Source organism: Epithele typhae, assembly GCF_022376455.1.
Source record: "Epithele typhae strain CBS 203.58 chromosome Unknown BXZ73scaffold_64, whole genome shotgun sequence".
In the NCBI taxonomy this organism is placed as follows: domain Eukaryota; kingdom Fungi; phylum Basidiomycota; class Agaricomycetes; order Polyporales; family Epitheliaceae; genus Epithele; species Epithele typhae.
Window position 1 is genome coordinate 1 of NW_025954255.1, and position 21,116 is coordinate 21,116.

The following is a 21,116-nucleotide window of genomic DNA, read 5'->3' on the forward strand; positions in this document are numbered from 1 at the left end:
CCCTCGCTGAGCAGCCGTAATAAAGGCGCATCAGCGAAGTAAGACAGAGGCCTAAGGGTGGAATACAAGCCCTAGAAGAGGACGGAACTTGAGGAACTTGTCAGGCCCCAGGTTCTTGGTGAAGAGGTCGGCGGGGTTATCTTCGCCTTGAATGTAGAATAATTCAACCTTCTTCGCCTCGACGATCTCGCGTATATAATGATAGCGAATGTCGATGTGCTTGGTGCGCTTCTCAGTGACTGGGTTCGAGGCGAGGAAGATAGCACCCTGATTATCGCTAGAAAGCGGTACAGGCTCGAGGAAGTAATAGATCTCCTCGAGGACGTTGCGCGAATAGACGATTTGACGTCCAGCGTCGTCTACAGCCATATACTCGGACTCGGTGACAGAGTGCGAGACAGTGTTCTGCGCACGTGACTGCCAGGAGAAGGCGGCGTTAGCCATCTTGACGAGGTATCCAGTTTGAGAGCGGCGAGTTGTAGGATCAGTGCCCCCACTGGAGGCGAATGGGTAAGTAGGCTTGAAATGTTCGTCATTAGACAGACATACCAACAATATGGTGTTTACAGGCTTCAAGGGTACGACTCACCCCCTCAATTCATTTTGAATGTCATGATTCATCGTTCTGACTTTGGTCGTTCAGATCCTTACTCGCAGGAAGACCAGAACAACTTTTCGAAGTGGTATGTCGTCAATTTTCGAAGTCCCTCTATTGAAATCTAACTGCTGCACCAATTCAGCGATAAGATGTGCGGTGGTACGTGAGACACAACTGTACGACTCATATACGTGTTCACTCTTAATACGTGATTCTGCTCTAGGCCCCGAACATAACGCGACAGGGAACACGCTGGCCCAACCATCCTACTGCACACTGCCTATGCTCCATCCCCGCCAACGCCTTGACCAAGCTCCTGCCAACGGTCTAGGCCATGTCTCCAACGACGGTCACACTTTTGCCTGTCGCAACCCAGTACTATTGCATCAAGCTTTCCATGTGTAAGTCACGACGACTACATGCAGATTTTAGCGCCGCTAACACTGTTGCAGTATTTTCGTCATTGATAGGCATGTTCGACAACATCGTGCTTCCGCTTTCCTTTGCTGAATTACATATCCTGATCCCAGGTCCGGCTCCATGGACGGCGGAGACCGGAGACCTCTTGACAACACACCAACTACACAGCTGATTCGTAGGACCCACAACAATCGCTTGGGGGCTGTATGCTCGTCTTTGCAAGGGTTCTGGGAGGCTCGGCACAATGCAGTCACAGCCGGTGGTGGTGCGGGTGCGCGCCGTGACGCTTACACCGTCATTCTATTCAATCAGACATCTACGACCGCGCTCTCGCACGACTTCACAAATGTCCCGTCTCAGCTTCTCAACACGGTCCTCGGATACCATGCTTCTGGCGGTACCAATTTTACCGACGCAATCGCAATGGCTAGACGAAGCATGGAGTCTCACTGGAGTACTGAACGGTGAGCCGACAATGACCCATCTCGGTGTCTGTAGTTGAACTCTTCCCTCCAGGTCTCCGATCGTCATCTTTCTTTCAGATGGAGAATGCAGTATTGCAGACAACACAATGCAGGATCTGTGCAGGCGATCAATTGCCCTTGGGTATGTTCGTGTGTATATCGCATCCCGTTGAATGTACTAATATGCTCTCAAGGAAACCGCTCTCCTTCCACGCCGTCTCGTTCGGCCCTAGCGCAGGCCAGCTGCAGCGTATGGCTCAAATCGCCCACGACGTTGAGATCACCGCACCTCGTGACCCTCTGAACCCCCATGCTCACGTCAACTCGTCGTACCACGAAGCATTGGATACGGTAAGTTTTCGACCGATCCCTGATCCTCCCGCTTGTGCGGAGCCGTCGCTGATGTAGCTGCCTGTTGACAGGTCCGTCTGGCTGAGACCTTCCTGGGTATTGCCGACTCCCTCTCGAAACCGCGAGGCGCTCTCTTCCGTGGATAGGTGCTAGCGCTGGCCATATGAACGTGTAGCATACACCCCTCAAGAACGACGTTGTTGAAGCAAAGTGTCCCCCAGAAAGCGTCGCCGTCTCGTTACTCGCATCCTTACAGACAATCACATCACCGTCCTCCGAACCATGTATGATATCTTGACCAATTGTATTTTCTTGATGCTGCTAAGAAGCCCCAGGCATTCTCGAGTGGCGAGTAACCCGTGTACGTATTGTGACACTAGTCACCGTTTCCATGCTGTCGGCCACAGAAGGGGTTCGTCTTGCTTCGGAACTAAGTGCATATCAAGTTTTATCAGGAGTACTAGTATAACCTTCTATCATCGGCGGCGAGAATTTGCGCATGTTAAGGTCGCAATAGATCATCACGAGCTGCTCCGAGTCGTCGATCCCTCCGGAACCACCCCCGTAGACGCCTCGGGGCAGACGCAGGCGCTGTGCTCGCGTCACTGGTTGGCCCAGTCGACGAGCCCCGCTTGCGTCGAACACCCGTCGGCGGGGTGACAGAGCGTGCCCCGGACGAGCTGAAACCCGTCCAGGCACGCCAGATCTCTGGGGCCATCGGCCCCGGCATGCCCCAGCGGGGGTTGCGGACGGCGCGCAGCCCGACGACCCACACGGTCGCCATCCCGGCCTTGAGCGCGGCGCGAATGCCGTCGACTTGCGCGTGGTCGATGCCGTCGGAAACGGGGGTCGCGAAACGGCGGGACAAGCCCGTCAACTCGCGGGGGGTGGGTGAGCTTCGTGGAGGAGTAAGGCAGCGCGGGTTCGGAGGAGACGGGCCCACCGACGTTCAGCGCGACTTGCTTGGCGAGCTCGAAGCCGATATTGTTGAGCTACGTCGGCTACGTGTTGTACACCTGCGGGTCGTCACAGTGGGAGAGCTCGGAGGAGAGGGCAACTGAAAGCGAACCTGCGCACGTCGCGGACAGAGCCCTAATAATGCGCGAGCTATAGCTCACGCTCGGCACAGAAGCGGATAAAAAAGTTACCGCACCGCGCTCCCGGGAACCCTGGATGATGCTGGAGCGTATGAAGGTTCGCGTGGGTGCATACATATACTTAGGCCACCCTATCGCTGAAAACCCGTACAGGGCAAGCGGGATAGCCCGACATGGTATGCTTTAGATATCCGCCGTAAGCTGAGGGGGCGACCAGCCTCACACTTTGAGATAGCCGAGCAAGGTTGCGTGGCGTCCCCGAACGACCAGGCGGTGCGTGAACAAAATGCCGCTATCACGGATGGACGTTACAGGCCACTCCGGTAGTCACTGCGATTACCAGTGGAGGTCGCTGGAGTGGACCTTTTGCACATGCATACCACGAGTCGACGCGACTGGCACGACTAGTCGCGTCGTCCGGAATCGGAGGGCGCCGCTGCCCCGAGGACACTGTTGGCTGCGCGCTCTGCTGATTCCGGAGAACGCGCCCAGAAGCGCCGCCTCGCGACAGGCAGGCACAGAGTGAACTCCTTCGTGGAGGAGCGAAGGAGCATACGAGGGAGTGTGCGCGCGCGCCCGCGGCTCGTGAGGCTGCGTCGCTCAGGCGGGGAGGAGTGCCGCTTGGGTAGCCCCGCGGACACCGTTGGCTGCACTCCCCTCCTGCCTGAGCGCGTATCTACGACGTAGCCTCACACATGCATGGGTGCTCTGCACAGCGACATCGGTACGCAGGAAAGAGGGGATCTTGCACTCACCTTAGTGTACTCGTCCACCTCGACCACCTGTCGGGACCAGGGTGCGCGGGTCATTCCGGGAGCGCTAGGGCCAAACGGCGCGGCCTGGGCGGGGCTCAACGACGGCGGGGCAAAGCTTGTGTTGGACACTGAAAGGGAGGGATCGGCGCTTGGTGAAAGATCACTTCGTAATCTTGTACGGCGTCTATCTTGCGACGGAGCGACTACATAAATGCAGTGGCACGTGCAAGGTCTTGTCGCAGTGTGTTTGCATTGTAGTATCTGAACGGTGGACTGTGGAAAGGTCGCATCTGCTCCTAGAGCAATCGAATGTCCCTGCTAACCCAGGGAGCAGGAGCGAGTCTCAATGAGCCTTAGAAATCAAGTCGCCCTCCCAGACCTTGATAGACCTGCCCTGAATTCGCCCAATCTTGTGGCAGAGCGCCCCGGCGTTTACTTGTTTCCTCTGTGCACGTCGCGGGCACGGCGCTTCCAAGTTTTCAGGTGCGCTCGAATCAGTCACGCTTGTAAAAAAAGGCTTATGGTGCCCCTTTGCAGATGTCAGGAATAAATTCGCAAACTCTGGAAAGCCTTTTCCAGGCCGCGGTCGTTTTGACCGGAACGTCATCCTCGCCCGACTCACGTTCGGCCAACATGAAAGCAATTCTGCTCAGGCGACTACACGAATATCATGAATTTATTGGGGAATCGCACGAGAATGAAGACGGAACACTGGATGCCGCACAGCGCGCCACCGCTCTTGAATCGCTCTCCTTGTTAGAACATCTGCACAAACACTTGCAGGCACGCGAACAAGAACCGGCACCGGGCTCTGTAAAAGGAGAAAACTACGAAGCCAAGATGGACCCGTCTCTCGTGGGGTCCCGGGACCTAGCCCTCATGCGTACACTGTTATCCATCGTCTTTAAGTGGGCTCTTGAGCCTCTCGTAGGTCGTGTCGCATCTGCCATTCCTTCCACATCCGCACTCCATATCACCAAGGGCGCAAGAATCATCGATCTCACCGGGCTGCCGCACGAGTACTCGACGCTCTCCTCCATTTGCGACCGACTTCTTTCCGTCTCACTGTCCAATGGCGTTTCATCTCCGTTGTCACAGTCTGCGGTGGCCGCCATCTTACTGAATCAGCACCTCTCCGATTTGCTACTCCCGTGCATCGTCGTGGGCTGGCTCCCCAAATCCCTCTCATCGGAAGACATGCCTACCGGAAACACATTGCGTCCTCAAATCATGTACCTACTCACAAGGTAATTGAGTCACTTCTGTGATACGACTTTGACTAACCTGCAAATACAGATTGTCCGCTCCTATAGTGATCTCCGCCCTGGGACGGACGTTGTCCCAAACACCCCCTTCACTTCCGTACGCTCAAAAAGCGTGTAGCTTCATTCTTAGTAGGCAGCTTTTACGACCGGAGGGAATCCGGGCAGTGTGTGAATCCATATTTGGAGAAGAAGACGTAGGCGATGAAGATGCTCCACTGGAGAAGCTCGAGCACGTAGCACGTCTCCTCGGCACCGTACCATCGGGATGAAGGCGGAGGCATGTACTTCGCACCGCAAATTGTCTATAGTCGCTCACTTTCACGCAGGACTACTGCAACACCATGGTCCCTCGCTTGCTTCAACTCCTCGTACTGGACACTCGCGTGTTACCGCCCACCCATCGGCGGGCCATATCATTCTCTCTATCGCGTATCCTTGCCCGTGACGATGCACCTATCCTACAAACTCTAGCGACTAATATCGTCTTGCAGTTCGTCCACGATCCAATTTTGAAAGGTAGGCATTTTGCTACCATACGTTGCTTGCCACCAATCTGTTCCAACAGGTACCGGAGACTTGTCAACCGGTGCAGCGCTCCGTGCGATCGAGGTCCTTCTAACGAACACAGACCCGTCCCCTACTTCATGTCGACATTGCTCACACCCATAATCCCTTCTCTGTTCGCGATGTACGCTCATCTGGAGTCGGCGAAATCATCTGATCCGTACTACGCGAGAGCCTCAAGGGATACTTGAACACATGGGGAAGGCTCGTTGGAACACCGGAAGTAATAGCAACGTTGCAGCACATCATCGATGGAGAAGGTGGCAGCTGGCGTGTAGATATCGCTGACGAGATATCCCGGGCCGACGAGTAAGAAATTGGTATTGAACACGAACGGTCTACGCGATACTGATTTTACTGGCCCCACAGGTCCACGGAGCCAGATCCTTCGCTCTCCATGTTCACACCTCAAAGTCTGAAGGAGGCAGAGGATACAGGCCAGCTCGACATCGACTCCAATGTACTGGGACTCAAGCCGGACCCCGTCCGATTTGTGAACTTTGTCAAGTCCATCGGTCGGGCCGACGTATCATCAGAGATGTTCGTCAAGTTACTAGAAAGATACAGTGAGCTCAGAAGCCAGGCCGACACAGATCCCGTTCGGTATGGGTCAATAAGATATGACCACTACAAATTCTGATTTCATTGACAGGACGCTTCTCTATCTGCAGCTGGTGCTACAAATGCAGAAGCAACTTTCTACGGATGATACGTCAAGCGTGTTCAGAAAGCCGGAACACATTTTGTCGTTCATCAAGCATGCGTTGGAGAAACGAGGCCCGTCCGAGACCTCGACGAACAAACCCCTGAGGCACGGAGGACTTGGTGTGGGAGATCTTCGTATAGTCCCCGAAGACACGGAGATGTCGGACGAAGGTGACAGCGATGACGAAGACGAAGAGGGCGCCTCGGAAGGAGCTGTCGACGATATCACTTCAACCGCGGTCAAGCTTCTGCTCGCAGTGCTGGAAGGTATCGGTCCACCTCATTCGCGCTCCGACGTGAATTGTATTGACGCCTCAACCTCTAGCAAATCCGGATCTCTCAGCTCGAAACGCCCCCGTGCTGAATGACATATTCTCCCTCCTCGATCCTCTCTCAAACGTCCCCAATGAAGACCTCCGTCAACTCGCGCGCGAGGCCCGGATGGTCATGACCGCCCGCCTTGCCTCAACCTCCTCCGAAGCCGCTTCCACGCCCACAAAACCCTCGCCCGGCTCCTCCGAGTCCCCGCAAGAAACATACCAAAAGGCCCTGAAGCTCCTCCAAGACCCCCTCCTCCCCGTGCGCGCGCACGGGCTCATGCTCCTCCGCCAGCTCGTCTCGCCCGGCCCCGGTCTCGCCGCGCCCGCGCTCGACCGCGCGCTCGTCCCGGGCATCCTCGACGTCTTCCTGCAGGGCGCACAGGACGACGACTCGTACATGTTCCTCAACGCCGTCCAGGGCCTCGCGGCGATGGTCGACGGCTTCGGGCCGGACGTCCTCCGCGCGCTCGTGCGCGCGCACGCGGGCGGGCTCGACGCGCTCGCGGCGAGCGCGCTCACCCGGCAGGACGTCGACGTGCGCACGCGCGTCGGCGAGGCGCTGGGCCAGGTCGTGCGCCGCTGCGGGGACGCGTTGCCCGCGTACGGTGAGTGTCTTGCCCCGCGTTCTGTTCTGCTCTGGGCTGCGCTGACGCATCCCCCCCGTCTCTGCCTCTGCCCTGGTGCAGCGCCGCTGCTTGTCCCGCCGCTCGCGGCGATGGTGCGCGCGGCACACGTGCCGACCGTGCTCCGGACGTCAGCAGTCTCGCTCCTCGCGCTGTGCGTCAAGACGCACGCGCTCGCGGTGCTGCCGTATGTCCCCGACCTCGCGGACGGGATGGTGGACCTCCTCCAGGTGGAGACCGTCTCCGCTGCCGTCGCCCCTGGGGGCCAGTCCGAGCGTGCCCCGGTGCGGCGGCGGCGGAAGCCAAGGACAAGGCCCGGGGCGCCGACGCCTCCCCTGGCAAGCAGGCCGATGTCACCAACGATGACGATGCCGACGCGACGGCGAGAAGGGCCCCGAGAAGGCGACAGAAGAAGGAGGCGCGGCGACGGCGACGATGGACGCCCAGCCGACGAGCACGGACTCGAAGTTCCCGCCGCTGCGGCGCGCGGCGCTGCACTTCCTGGGCTGCTCGTGCAGGCGTGCACGGCGCGCGTGTACGAGGAGGGCGCGGGCGCGGCGCTGCTGGTGCCCCCGCGGGTGATGAGGCGCGCGCGGACGACGCTGGGTTACGTTGCGGCGACGGACGCGGACGACGTGGTGCGGGTGATGGCGCGGGAGACGGTCGAAGGCTTGGACCAGCTCGCGGAAGCAGTTCTCGGGCTCTGAAGCAGGTGCTGGTTTTCGCGCGAGGGGGTCTGTCTAACTGCAAGCAGCATGGCTCCCAAGACCTTGACTCGTAAACCAATCTTTCTCCCGATCGGGATTCTCCTGACCTTTCCCCCGATCGGGCGCAGAGGCACTGGCCGCCAGGTTGGGTCTGACCGACGGCTGGATGATCGAGCCAACCCAGACCTCGTGGCGGAAGTGAAATCCATGTGTCATTCCATGCGTGCTACGGCCCCGAGGCGGGCCAGAACCCGCATAGCCGGGGAAAACGGTACAGAAGGATTGACATAACAGGGAATCGCTGGTGACGTGGAACTGCGAGAGATGAGGTGTGCGCCCCGTATCTGTCCCAGCACCGGTGTGTGCGAGGATGCTGAGTCAATATGAAGGCGTGAATTGCTCTTGGTCCGCGGCCCGTGGGTCAGCACGAATGCATGACCGCGTACAGGCAGCGCCCTGTTCAGACGGTGAGGGTGGCGGAGCCGCTGTCTGAACAGAGACGACGAACCGGGCGTCCACGGCTGGCCCTCGCTTTGGATGGCCGGCCGGGGAGGCTGCGCGTCGACGAGGATGGCTCAGACTCAGAAGCGGCCTCATGCCGCAAGGCTGAACGCTCCGACGGCTTTGCCTATGTCGTCAACCCGTCTTCGGAACGCTTCCACTTTGGCGAGCCCGCGAGGAGGACGGTGGCGTGGTCGTTGTGTCCGTCGATGGGTGCGTCGAGCCTGAGGAACGGATTCGCAACCGCATGGCGGTACGCGGTGTGAAGGGCCCTGAATATCTGAGCACGAAGGAAGCCGCATGGGTTGGCACGAGGGAGATGGGAAAGCAGGGCTGAGAGGAAGACACACCGTGAGGACGTCAGCGTCGCGCACGACGGAGTCGGTGAGCGCGAGCGCGATGATTATCTTCATTTTGAGAGGCGTCATGTAGCCGTACACGGCCACGTCCTCCATGGTGTAGAGCAAGTTCATGTAACAGTCTGTCGACTTGGATGCTATCGCGGCTGCGTCTGCAGCGTAGTGGCCAAGGTCAAATCTTCTGGAGTCGGCTGGGCGAGGCGACAGGGAGCGGCGACGCACTGCGTTCGTCGATGACGTCGAGACTGGTGTGCGCGATGTAGTGATACTTGAGCTCGTCCTGGCCTTGGGCAAACGTGCGGATCAAATGGGATGGCTTTGAGAAGACACGAATGCGACTGCGTTCAACTTCAGAGGAGACGGCATGGTGGATGAGTTCAAGGAGTGCGAGATGTTTGGCGCTCTTCATGCATCATGCTGCGTCCTCGAATCTAGCACCCAACACTTAGTGTACGCACTCTCTTTCAGGCACATATCACATCGAAGGGAGGGCATAGCTAAGGGTCATACACGTTCTGTAGTTCATTCCGGTCATTCGTGCACAAGCGTCAGGCTTTCTCATCATGCATGCCAACGCCCGCGCCATCTATGACTGAAGCAAAGATTAAGATATATGCACCGAGGCTGAAGGTATAACATGTACTGCAAAGCGAGTAACGCCAGGGAATCTACATCGAAGGGCTTATAGCGAGCCGTTCGAGTAGTAGCGCCATGCGAAGTAGGCACCCAACACCGCGAGGGGAACGAAGTACATCATGCTGGGGCCACGAGTCAGATGCCAGCTCGTTTGGTGTTACAACAAGCACTTACTTCGAGCCCTGCTGCACGGCCGAGTTGACTGTGGAGTTGTGCGAGAACGAAGTCGACGCGGGCTTCGTCTTGAGCTCCTAAGACCCCAAAACACGTCACTTGATGGAAATTTGGGCAGGGAGTGAACGCACGTCAGTCTTCTCGAAATCTCCAACCAGCATGTCCTTCAGGAGGGCGCGTGCCTCATCCGAGTGGCCCACATCCTCAAAGGCCTCCGTCGCGTCACGGGCTGGATGACAATGAGTCGAAAGCAAGGCGATAGCATGGCAGACACATACCGGCTTCCGCGAGAATGACCTCGTCGCCTCCCGGGTGCTATAGATGTCATCAGGATTGGCTGGATGCACAATGTCGAAGGACAACGTACCTCGTCAATGAACTTGGTGACATCGTACACTGGAGCGCGGTGTGGTGAGAAGTCGGAGAAAGGCGTGGGGAGGAGGACCTACCCTTCTCATGGATAAGGATGTAGATGCTGTCCTTGGTCTTGTGCTGCTTGAGCTCCGCGAAGGTCACGAGCTTGGACATGGCTGGCAGAGGACGAGGGAAGGGAGGGAGGGTGGAAGCCGGGGCGGGAGAGCTGGCGTGATTGAGTGGGTGGCGAATGGGCGTCGTACTATATGAGCCGCCCACTTTCCCACGTGGACACTTAAGCACGCTTATGCGACCAACTCTATCAACGCCCGCCCTCAGCAGCCGGCATCCACTGCCTGGCCGTCGTGTTCTGGGACCGCCTGGCCGGTCTCCGATGCTGCTGTCATCTCCGAACAGTCCCGACCACGTTCTAACTTCGCAATAGCGCTTGTTATCTGCATGTAGGTTTTCCCACACATGCATACCAAATGCAGAGCCAGTGAATTGCAGGGGTGTTTTTTCGGTCCGGTCCACAACTATGGAGGTCAATTCAACATTCTCGTCATGCCTTGGCAATGCTTTGAAGCAGCAGTGACTGTGAAGCTGCTCAACACCAGGGGGGGCTTATGTAATGAACGCGGGAAAACCCGAAGATCGAATCTCCGCCACGGAGGCCACGACGCCGGGACGACTCCGAGTCCCAAGCGCACTCTACCAAACTCCACCACCACTTCCTCCCAGGCCTGTCTTCGATCGCTCGACGCGCCTCGAGCGTCTTTATTCTCTTGCCTCCAGCGGTTTCCTGCCACCTGCTCGCATGGACTACGACGAATCATCAGATATTCTCGGCGGCCGCATCCGAGTATCCCCCTCAAGTCCCCCTGCTTGGCCCAGTCCCGGTCAGGTTACGTTTGTCTTGGGACTGGGCTTGCGGCGTTGTATACATGGGTGCAGGTGGCCCCGCGTTTCCGACAATGGAGGGAGACAAGGTACCGAAAGTGAGTAAAATCGTGTTTGTTTGTTTGCCTCCGCCAACTCCCTTCTGCTTGTAGGGCTATGCGGAGACGGCATGGCATCCCGATGACGACAACAGACCTTTCAACGTTGCGTATGCGGCCGCTACGCAGTCGCGAAAGCTGCGCGATCAGCCTGGTCCGTCCCTGGAGGATTCACCCCCCAGACACCATGACGCCACTCGCGAAGGTGCGTAGTTCATGCTACATTTTTGTACGCCATCCTCCTTACATATCCTATAGGTCATTTGCGCGATACTCGCCCTGTCTCTGCATTCATCGGAGGACACTCATTGCATCGCTCGGCGGACCAGTGAGTTCTACTATTCTTGGCATAGCCAGTGGAGTTCCCTGACAGACACGCTCAGTCCTTCTGTCTCTCACCACCATGCTGCTTCGCGTCCCATTCATTCACAAGTCGACGATTCTGCAGCAATTGGCAATTCTACTGCCCGCTCGTCGCGTCCGATTGGAGTCAGGTTCCGCTCAGATTCCCAGCCCTCGAACGGCAAGCATGCCCTCGAAGATGATGCGGACTCTGACTACGAGACCTCTGCGAAGAAGAGTCGTATCGAACGGGAGGAGCCTGCGTCTGGTGACGACGTAGAGTGGCAGGGCAGTCAACCGGATATGGATGTGGACGAGGCACAGCCAGCTCAACGTGGTGCGAAGCGCGTTGCTAGCTCGCACGAAGATGATTCGTCTCCCCGTACAGAGCGTCGTGACAAGCGTGCCCGCAAGACCTCTGTGGACAACTCAGGAAGGTCGGCTGATGAAGGAATGAACGAGGACGAAGACGAGGAACTACTCGAGAACGCCACCAGAGGAAAGAAGAGGGATCGCGCCGAGGCTGATTCTGCATTCGGTGGAGATGACTCACTGGTAGAGGATGACGACAAGCCGCAGCGACGCAGGCGCAGGCGCACTGTACCCTCCACGGAACCCAGTTCAAACCGTGGTCAGAAGCGTAGCCGCGGTGTTGAATCTGTGGAAAGCGACGGATCCGGATCCGAACGTCCGGCTCGTCGAGGAGGCCCTAAGAAGCGGGGCAAACGGTCCCAAACCGGAGCACACTCAAACGACCCGCTGTGCAAGGGCAGGCGTATTGGTGAAGAGTGGGAATCCCATGGTATTCTTTTCAAGGTCGGTCCGAACGGGCAAAGGCTTCGTCAGGCTCTCGTCAAGAAATCCAAGTCCAGATTTTCTATGGTGCGTCAGGACTTTTCTCGTGTTGATTTCGTACTTATCGCGAACTGTTTTAGCCAAGCGATTCGCAGCACCCGGACCGACGCGCCAACGTGGAGATATACGTCGAAACATGGCTTACGGACGAAGAGTACAAGACCTCCAAAGAGCGTCATGAGTTGGACATCTCTCCCACACCTCCCGAGATCCAGACCCCCGTGGACCATTTGGTGAGTTACCTTCCCTCTTACATCGGCGTTTGTTCATGGTCGTATTTGCCAGGAATCCCCTTCCATCGCCGGCAAGAACTTGTTATGGTCATCCACCGCATCTCGCGACGGTACTTCTAAGCGTCCCTTCAGACAGTCTCTCACCGGCAATGTCGACCCCAAACCTTCTCCAACGATCTCTGTCCGCCGTGTTTCCGCCGTATACGACGCCCCCGAGTCCCCTGCCACGGAAAGTCCACAGATTCAGAAGACCAAGTCGTACACCAAGTGGGAAAAGCAGGAACTTGAAGCGGCTGCGATGTTGAGGATCCGTGAGCGATTACAAGCTGCGAAGAACGCATCGGTGCCCACCCCCACATCAATGCCTGCGCCGTCACCGTTCATCGGCACCACTCCCTCGACAGGCACGCCCTCCACCACCAAGACTTCAGAGTCGGCGCCTGCGACCACGTCAAATCCCTTTGCTTTCGGTATCCCTACCTCTAGCAAGCCCGCTGGTGCGGAGCCGTCGAAGCCCCCGACATCCTCTGTCGACTTTGCCAAGGCCCCGGCCAACCCGTTCGCTGCGCCTCTAAAGGCCCCAGGTCCTGCGGCTACATCGTCCGCACCCACACCCTCCGTTCCACAGTCCAGCGGTGCCGTCCCCAGCTTCTTCAGCAAGCCGGCTGCCCCCACTCCAGCCGCCTCCGCGGCACCGGCTGCGCTCCCTCCCGTGAACCCGTTCGCGCCGAAGTCCACAGAAGCCAAACCGGCGGACCCGCCGAAGCCCGCATCGTCCACTGCACCTACTGGCACTACATCTAAGCCCACATCTCAGTCACCCTTTGGTGCTCCTAATGCGTCCGCAGCCGACGGTCAGAAGCCTGGCACGTCCTTACTGTCACGGTTAGGTATGGGTCCACCTCCCGCCCAGCCTTCTGTGCCTTCTGTGCCTGCTTCATCTACATTCCCGTTCGGCAAACCCGCTGCGTCTGCTCCGGCGGTCTCGACACCCGCTGCACCTGAAGTGAAGCCAACTACCACGACCCCTGCCGGAGCTCCTGCTCCCACGTTGAAGTTCAACTTTGGTGCCCCCAAACAATCCACTCCCGCCCCGGCTCCAGCCGTTGCAGCCGCTGCGCCAGCGCCGCCCGCTGCTTCGACCGCCACGCCCTCGTTCTTCGGACCTGTGGGCGGAGCACCCAAGCAAGAGGTCCCTGGTCTCAATATCTTTGGAGCAGCCAAGAACGCGGACTCGGCGGCGGCGCAGAAGTCTCCGTTCGGCGGATTCGGTTCCTCCGCTGCCACTCCAAACCCCTTCGGTGCACCCACTTCCACAGCCGCTGGGACGAACGGGTCAACAAAGCCAGCGGAAGCGCCCAAGTCGGTGTTCGGAGGGAGTGCGACGACGAACACGGGAGCCACATCTTCACCGTTTGGAGGAGCTTCGAGTCCCTCTCCTTTCGGAGTTACCGCCGCGCCTACGGCGTCGCCTTTCGGGGCCACGTCGTCATCTACCGCATCCCCGTTCGGCGCCGCCACGAAACCCACGTCGGTATTTGGCTCTACAACACAGCCGTCAGCATTCGGAGCAGGAGCAACCACCACTTCGCCTTTTGGTGCGCCTTCGAAGCCTACAGAAACGCCAAAGTCATCCCTCTTCGGTGCTGCGACGTCCACGCCCTCGCCTTTCAGCTCAGGGGCGCCGAAACAGGAGGAAAAGAAGGACGGTGATGCACCCAAGCCTCTGTTCAGCTTCGGTGCGCCGTCTTCCACGACGACAACCACGACAACCCCTGCGTTCGGTGCGACTTCGAAGCCTGTGTTTGGGTCGACCACGACCCCCATCACCACGCCCACATTTGGGAGTGGGACGGCAGCTACCACAACTCCGGCCTTCGGTAGCGGATCATTTGCAACCGCCACCCCTGCATTTGGTGCGGCTACGACATCCGCTTTCGGCGGAGGATCCAAGCCTGCGTCTGCATTTGGTGCCGCGCCTGCGAGCGGCTCCACATTCGCGTTCGGCCAAGTGTCTGCACCAACAGCATTTGGCGCGTCCTCAACCCCCAACCCCATTGCAACCGGGAGTCCCTTCGGTGCGCCTTCAAACCCGGCCGCGACTGGCGAGAGCAAGCCCACGTTTTCCTTTGGGACTCCTGCGACCAATGGGACTCCTGCGCCAGCCGCGCAGCCTGCTACAAGCAACCCAACCTTTTCGTTCGGCGCGCCAAGCGGTTCGTTCGGCTTCGGACAGAGCGCACAAAAGTAGCCACCTCCCTCACACGTTCATTTGTTTGTCTTCATGTACATATGACCATGCTGTATGCTCCCCTCCCTTGTCGTAGTGTAACAAGCCTCGATATGTTTCACAATCCGCAGTCATGCGTTAGCGTTGTAAAACACGCCTCCAACATGCTGAGTGCGCGCGAACGCAACCGACGACGGCAGAAATCATATGAGCGGATCGGGGGCATACGAATCCAGCCGCGGCACGTGAATGTGGCGGCTGACTTCGACGTCGAGTGCAACGGCGGCGAGCACCCAACAAGACCCCAGTTGTCCTCTCTCCATCGTTGTCTTGTCGCTCGCCGTTGTCTTCAACGCTCTCTCGCCGCCCCTCTGTTTCCCCTCGCTTGTTTGCTCGCTTAATTCATTAAGACACCCCTCGCCGCGGGCCGACCCTGGCCTCAAACTCCTCCATCACCCCGCCCAGCTCTCCGAGCTCATTGGGCTGCCCCTTTCTCCCTCCCGCTCTCCCGCCCAGGCGTCGGAAGAGTCCACGATGCTTCCCCACTCAAACCTGCGGAGCAGCACGCCCCGCCGCCCGCCGCCCCCGGCCAAGGCCCGCAAATCGAGCTCGCTCAACTTTGCGACAATCCCGCCGCCGCCGCCGTACGCCGCCGAAGATGTGCGGACGGAGCGGGAGAGGAGGATGGCATCGGGCTCCCTGGGACCCCGGGGCTGGACGACTGGATGAACGAGAAGTCGCACGAGGAGCTGTCCGGGCTGCTCCTCAAGGCGGACGGGATCATCAAGTCGCGCGAGACGGGTGCGCCTTCCTCTTCGTCTCGTCGCTCCTCTGATGTGCTGAACGCGAGCGGCGGTCCTCCTGCGTGTGTGCGTTCGCAGAGCTGACGATGACCTCTGCGCTCTGCAAGTCGCTCTACTCGGACAACCTCACGCTCAAGACGAAGCACGAGGCCCTGCTCGCCCGCCTGCCGAGCACGAAGAGCCCGCAGATCTCGCGGCCGTCCTCGCCGCTCCTGCTCGAGCCCCCGAGCCTGCACCAGTCCCCGTCGCTCGGCGCGGTCGCCTTCCCCGCGTCGCCCGACAGCAGCGGCGGCCACAACCCGTTCGCCGCGCTGCGCCGGCGCGCGCGCCGGATCTCGGTCACGCCCGCGGAGCTCGCGCTGCTCTCGGACCAGAACGCGGAGCTGATCAACAAGCTCGAGGACCTCGAGGCGGAGTCGCAGAAGGCGGACCACGCCGGCAAGCGCAAGCTACGGAAGCTCGAGCAGGAGATCCAGGACCTCCGCGACGAGCTCGAGCGTAGCCAGGCGCGCGGCGTGGAGCTCGAGGAGCAGGCCCGAGCCGCGGCGAGCGCGGCGGCGGCGGAGCGGCGGCGGGAGGAGCGCGAGGCGCGGTTGCTCGCGCTCAAGGACCGCGCGACGGGCGTCGCAGCGAGCGAGTCCCTGCCGGAGGGCTTCAGGGACTTTGCGCCGCCGAGCTCGCTGTCGCGGCGGTCGAGCCCGTTCAAGCGCAGCGCGAGCGGGTCGTCGTCGTCGTTCACGGAGAGCGCGTCCGAGCCGTCGTTCGAGCAGGAGTTGAGCCTTGCGGGTCCGGAGGACGAGGAGCCGAACGAGTCTGACCCGTACTTCCCCACCGGTCAGACGAGCCTCTGCGCCTTTCGAGTATGCTATTGTTTCGCAGCTACTCTCAAGATCCGGGAGCTCGAGGAGACCAACGCTCAGATCCACGAACAGCAAAAGATCACGGAAGAACGCATGCGCTCTGCTCAGTGGGACGCCGAAAGTATTCGCCGGGTGTACGACTGCCTGGATGAAGGAGACGTCGACCTCGAGATTCAAGAGGAAGAAGGGCCTCGCACTTTCGGAACGGCCCCGTGTCAATGGTGGGCACCATCCGCTTCAGCAGCCTGCGGAGAAGTATTGCTGGCGACATCAGCAAGCTCATGTCTTCCGACTCGGACGTTTTCGCGGCGGTATCACCAATGACATGCAGAGTACTCTCCGGGAAGGCGCGAAGGGGCATACCGGACCTAAGTCACGCAAGACACTGGTCGGCTTGTTCGACGCTAGCCCAGACAACAGCTTGAGCTCGTCCAGCTGGGGCCGGTACCCACCCTCTCTCAAGGTGTCTCCCTCTTTCCGCACGGAGTCGTCCTTGGATAACACCCCTGCATGGTCTTGCTCCGCCACCGACGGCCTCGCATTCCCGTCTCCACCTGTCAGCTCGATGCACGTACCCTTGGATGGCCTCGGTCGTACTCTAGGCAGCGAACTCGGTAGCGAGTTTGGGGACGACTGGGCGGAGCGTGGCATCAATCACCACCTCCGCGCAAGCAGCCTCTGCGACATCGCCGGGCTGAGCACGTCCGTACCGGCTTCCCCTAGCGAGTCTACGATGCCGCTTCCACCCATCGCCTTCCCGACGGTCGATGAGCACCCTGACGAGTGGGACGAAGAGCAGCTGACGCCTCCCCGCACGCCACAACTCCAGCTCACCGTCCAGCCCCCAACACCGACCCCAGATAAGGTGCTGCGGAGCTCACCCGCGACTATACGACAAATCCGGCTGTCGCAAACGGTTCGTTCCCGTACGAATCGATGGGTCGAAGGTCGCATTCAGACAATCCCTGTCACGGTTCCCACTCAGCCACGAGAGGTCGAGTTGCGCAGACGACCCTCCGCAACGTCAACAATCGGCAAGCGGGCTGGAACAAGCGCGAGCTCGAGCACGCCCGTGCCTTCAAGACCGACCACTCCGGGCTGCTTGGGGAGACGTTCGACCATGCCGTGGGCCAGATCAAGCGTGTCGCAAGCCGCAGTCGCTTTTCACCCCTCGGCTTCGCGCTGTCCGACACTACGCTCCAGCTCGAGGACGAGCGGAAGTCATCGGGGCTCCCCCATGCGGATGCGGACGAGTCAACCGAGTCGACGGCGAGCACACGCAGCACGACCGCTCGGTATCGCTCCGACGTGAAGGTTCGCTCGCAGACCCATTCGACGGCAACACGACGGCGTGGTCGGCTTCGTGCTGGAAGCATGGCTCTGGCTCCAGTTTATTATCGTCGTCATGCTCTTCCTCTGGGCCATGGCTAAGCGCGGGCCCAAGGTCGTGCTCGAGACCGAACGACGCAGCGGGCACCGTGCGTAAATCCTCGCACTGGTTCCTTTTTCTCCCCTTTCTTGACTGTATCATCGTGCCGGTGACCCCATTGGGCTGCGGACGCTGCATCGAATTTAGACGAATTGTGCGCCAGGAGCAGAGCGACTACGACCACGACCACGACCACGACTCTTGACGCGTTGACGATCCGTATCTTATACCACCCTCCCACATATCGCTGAATTGCCCCTTGCATCTTTCGTGCACCGTCTCTTTCTGTTTGCTACCCCTTCGTCCCCACCCTTCACCTGATGCCCGTCGTACCTGCGACGGGCTGCCGAGTCCCCCATTGTTCCATACCTGCGATCTGCACAGCGCCCTTTCTTTCCTGCATCTCTCAGACTCTCACGCATTGCTACGCTCCCCGTCCCCGTCTCGTACGATACCGCACGCACGTCACAATTGTCGATATCCGCGCAATCTTTATGCAACAACTTCTCCGTCCCCGTCGTTCGCGCTCAGGCCTCGAGCCTCGCCGCGCACTGCCTGTCAAGACACGAGAAACGCTGACTGTAGGGTGCACCGGCCACAACCAAAGCCCTCGCGCCAAGCTGTTACGCAGAAGCTCTCGCACGTCCCAGTCGCGTTTCAAAACGTGCTGCATGAGAAAGCATCACAAAAAGCGCAGCTTCCGCCGCTGCCGCCGCTGCGCCTGCAGATTCGGTGGGTGTGCCGAGTGCGCACGCGTTCGTGCGCGGGCATTCGCCGAGTCTTAGGTGGATTGGTAGAGTACATTACATACAGCATAACAACAGCCGGGACCCCGCACCACACACGCACGCCGACGCGTCGCCGCGGCGGCCTGCCTGGGCCCGAAGTCCGAACAGCCTACAGCCCCGCAAATGACACCCTCGGCGGCCCGTCGAAACGCGCCCCGCATCGTACACATCGTACACATCATACACAGACTCGAAGGCGTCCGGCGCGCAGGCCCGCGCTACAAGCCGAGGCCCTGCGCCCACTCGAGCAGCGCGCGGTTGAGCTTCTCGGGGGCCTCGAGCTGGACCCAGTGCCCGGTGTCGAAGACGCGCACGGTGGGCGCGTCGCAGAGCGCGCGGACGATCGCCGCGGACGGCTCCGCGAGGCAGACCGGGTCACGCGCGCAGCCGGCGAAGAAGACGGGGCGGGGAGCCGCACGCGGTCCGCGATCTCTGTGGGTGCGGGCGCAGGGGAGTTCAGCACGGCAGACTCAAGGGGAAGAGGGGGGGAGGGGAGGGGGATGGGACGTACGTTGGTCGTCCTTGGCCATCGCGTCGGTGAACATGAGCCGGAAGCTCTTGAGCGCGCCGCCGAGGCCGCCGGCCTTGGTCCACGCGGCGAGGGTGTGGGCGTGGTCCTTTGTGCAGAGGTGAGTTTGGAGTGGAGGTGCAGGCGGTTGGCTGCGGTGGACGTACCTGGGACGAGATGAAGGCTGGGAGGGGCGCCTTCTTACCGCTCGTGAGCCAGTTCTCGAGCGCACCGCGCGTGGTGAGGACCGAGCGGGAGAGGTCGTCGTTGGCAGTGTACCATAGGGTCAAGAGAGACTCGAGCTATGTGGAGAGTTGTGGTGAGTGATGTGCTCAGAAGTTGGCGTCTAATGGAGGGTGGTTGGAATACGCACGTGAGCATTCACTATGGCCTCTGCGCGAGTGTCCCCAAGGAAGCTGATCAGGAAGACCGTTTGTAAGTATTGAAATAGGAAATAAAGGAGCCGCAAAGAGACTTACAGCCAGTACGCAAACATCTCCGTCTTCGCGAGCTCTTGCTGCTTCTGGAGCGTCACCTGAAGGTCGAAGTCAGGCATGGGGGGACAGTACCCGCCGCCCAGGAAGACCGTGGCAACGGTGCGACCGGGGAAATACTGCGCCAGGCGGGCGACGAGGATTGACCCCCTGTGAACCACCGGCGAATAGGGTGGTCAGCACTCGAGGGTAGAGTGGTTGAGGGGGCGGGGAATTCAACGCACCAGTCGTGGCCAACAGCGATCACCTTCTGAGCGTTGAGGTGGTCGAGTATGTCGACAAGGTCGGCGGTGGCCTTGCTGGGCACGTAGCTTGCGAGATCCGAGGGCCTGGACGAACCCCCATGGCCGAGGAGGTCGGGAGCGACAATGCCATATCCTGCAGCGGAAAAGAACGCGATCTGGTTCCGCCAGTCGTAGGCTGTCGACGGAAATCCGTGAACAAACAAGAAAGTCGCTTTGGAGCTGTCCTTCGGTGGGAGGACGAAGGTGTTGTAGAGGTGTCCGGACTTGGTCTTGACCTCTTTGTATGCGTGAGCGTCCATGTTGCTAACAGGTAGGAGGGTAGGAGCAAGACGGATGTGGATTGGATGTGAGGATAGGAAAGAAGAGAACAGTGTGAGTTGAGGTAGCCAGTCGGGCAGTGTTTGGTTTTATGCCTGCGGCAGTCGGAGTGCGGAGACCGTATTTGAGAGAGCGCGAGCCTTTGTTCGCTAAGCGCGGTTGTTCCGATCGCTCGGCAGTCCCAGCTACCACGACTGGTAAAAACACGTGGTATGAGCGCCGGAAAGAGAAAGGATAAAGGACCAGAAAGGCGACATACGGTTTAGGCGTGAAGGTGTGGTCCCTCGACATTTGGAAAGGAGTGCTCGCAGGCACGGGATCATTTCGTGGATGTCTCGCTGGTGGAGGACCCTTATTTTGAGGGTTTGGTGCAGTCGCCAAAGGCGACTCAGATTCCATGTTGCTCCCGGAACCACAGACGCTGAGCAGTGATGGATAGGGACGAACCACGGAACATAGCCACCACGCTCTCGGGGAAGTACGGAATGAGCTGCCTGGACTGCTCGTGATCTAAATACGCCACAATCTGATCCCGACGAATTTTCTTCTGTAGATATATGTGTTCTGAGGCAGGGATAGTGGAGAACGACTCGCCGCTGCCAGAGTGCAATTGAAATTGTATTTGAATTTGAGTGGCTCCTACACCTGCACCTGAGCCAGGACAAGGAGGTGAGGATGCTGGCTTCCTGGAGGAACGCGACATTGATTCCTCTCGGAAATTGCCCGGAGACTCTCTGGTCGGAGATCTGACTGGCAAGCTCGCGGACGCGTTTAACGGGGTCGTTCTCAAGTGCACGCACGCACGAATCCAGTGGCAAGCCAGGGGTAAAAGACGCTATTGCGAGTGTTCCGGGGCCTTCGCAGATGTCGAAGGGGCGGCGACGAGACAGTAATACAGCGGTGAGGGAGGAGAGCGAGTGGGAGAGTGCGCGCGACGGTTCGACGCGCTCGGAAGACGCCGCGCACGTGGATATCGCCAGATCGCCGGCCGACGCCAACTCCACAGTAACCACTCCACTGCTTGCTTCTGCCCGCCTGTCTCCGCTCTTCGGAATGGCGAGCTCGAGCTCGCCCTCAAGTCATCCGAGTTCGACCGCCTTCCTCACGCTCATGGCGTGTG

At 59.4% G+C, this 21,116-nt stretch overlaps 6 protein-coding genes across 6 annotated transcripts; 3 read left to right on the forward strand and 3 right to left on the reverse strand.

The window, feature by feature from the left end:
- Positions 1-1,138: 1,138 nt before the first annotated feature.
- On the forward strand, positions 1,139-1,979 carry BXZ73DRAFT_53080 (uncharacterized protein; the record flags this gene model as incomplete). Its single annotated transcript, XM_048020932.1, has 4 exons — positions 1,139-1,482; positions 1,535-1,624; positions 1,677-1,833; positions 1,905-1,979. The coding sequence occupies 4 exons, from the start codon at positions 1,139-1,141 to the stop codon at positions 1,977-1,979; spliced, it is 666 nt and encodes a 221-aa protein (XP_047873774.1).
- Positions 1,980-4,031: 2,052 nt separating this feature from the next.
- BXZ73DRAFT_92241 (uncharacterized protein) lies at positions 4,032-7,869 on the forward strand (the record flags this gene model as incomplete). Its single annotated transcript, XM_048026288.1, has 10 exons — positions 4,032-4,168; positions 4,255-4,932; positions 4,982-5,204; positions 5,277-5,466; positions 5,516-5,582; positions 5,689-5,823; positions 5,884-6,117; positions 6,167-6,486; positions 6,545-7,144; positions 7,226-7,869. 10 exons carry the CDS (start codon positions 4,032-4,034, stop codon positions 7,867-7,869), a joined length of 3,228 nt encoding a protein of 1,075 aa, XP_047873775.1.
- Positions 7,870-8,462: 593 nt separating this feature from the next.
- Positions 8,463-9,095, reverse strand: BXZ73DRAFT_92242 (trafficking protein particle complex 2; the record flags this gene model as incomplete). The annotated part of the gene is made up of 5 exons (XM_048026289.1): positions 8,463-8,497; positions 8,524-8,650; positions 8,721-8,881; positions 8,952-9,045; positions 9,069-9,095. The coding sequence occupies 5 exons, from the start codon at positions 9,093-9,095 to the stop codon at positions 8,463-8,465; spliced, it is 444 nt and encodes a 147-aa protein (XP_047873776.1).
- A 316-nt stretch (positions 9,096-9,411) lies between these two features.
- On the reverse strand, positions 9,412-10,067 carry BXZ73DRAFT_92243 (cytochrome b5; the record flags this gene model as incomplete). The annotated part of the gene is made up of 6 exons (XM_048026290.1): positions 9,412-9,487; positions 9,540-9,616; positions 9,671-9,768; positions 9,818-9,854; positions 9,907-9,935; positions 9,989-10,067. 6 exons carry the CDS (start codon positions 10,065-10,067, stop codon positions 9,412-9,414), a joined length of 396 nt encoding a protein of 131 aa, XP_047873777.1.
- Positions 10,068-10,837: 770 nt separating this feature from the next.
- Positions 10,838-17,700, forward strand: BXZ73DRAFT_80643 (uncharacterized protein; the record flags this gene model as incomplete). Its single annotated transcript, XM_048023324.1, has 11 exons — positions 10,838-10,891; positions 10,946-11,096; positions 11,150-11,219; positions 11,245-12,115; positions 12,169-12,321; positions 12,374-14,537; positions 15,068-15,420; positions 15,462-16,469; positions 16,546-17,130; positions 17,223-17,509; positions 17,541-17,700. 11 exons carry the CDS (start codon positions 10,838-10,840, stop codon positions 17,698-17,700), a joined length of 5,856 nt encoding a protein of 1,951 aa, XP_047873778.1.
- A 949-nt stretch (positions 17,701-18,649) lies between these two features.
- BXZ73DRAFT_53084 (alpha/beta-hydrolase) lies at positions 18,650-19,977 on the reverse strand (the record flags this gene model as incomplete). Its single annotated transcript, XM_048020933.1, has 6 exons — positions 18,650-18,861; positions 18,943-19,048; positions 19,107-19,241; positions 19,313-19,355; positions 19,419-19,583; positions 19,658-19,977. The coding sequence occupies 6 exons, from the start codon at positions 19,975-19,977 to the stop codon at positions 18,650-18,652; spliced, it is 981 nt and encodes a 326-aa protein (XP_047873779.1).
- Positions 19,978-21,116: the final 1,139 nt, after the last annotated feature.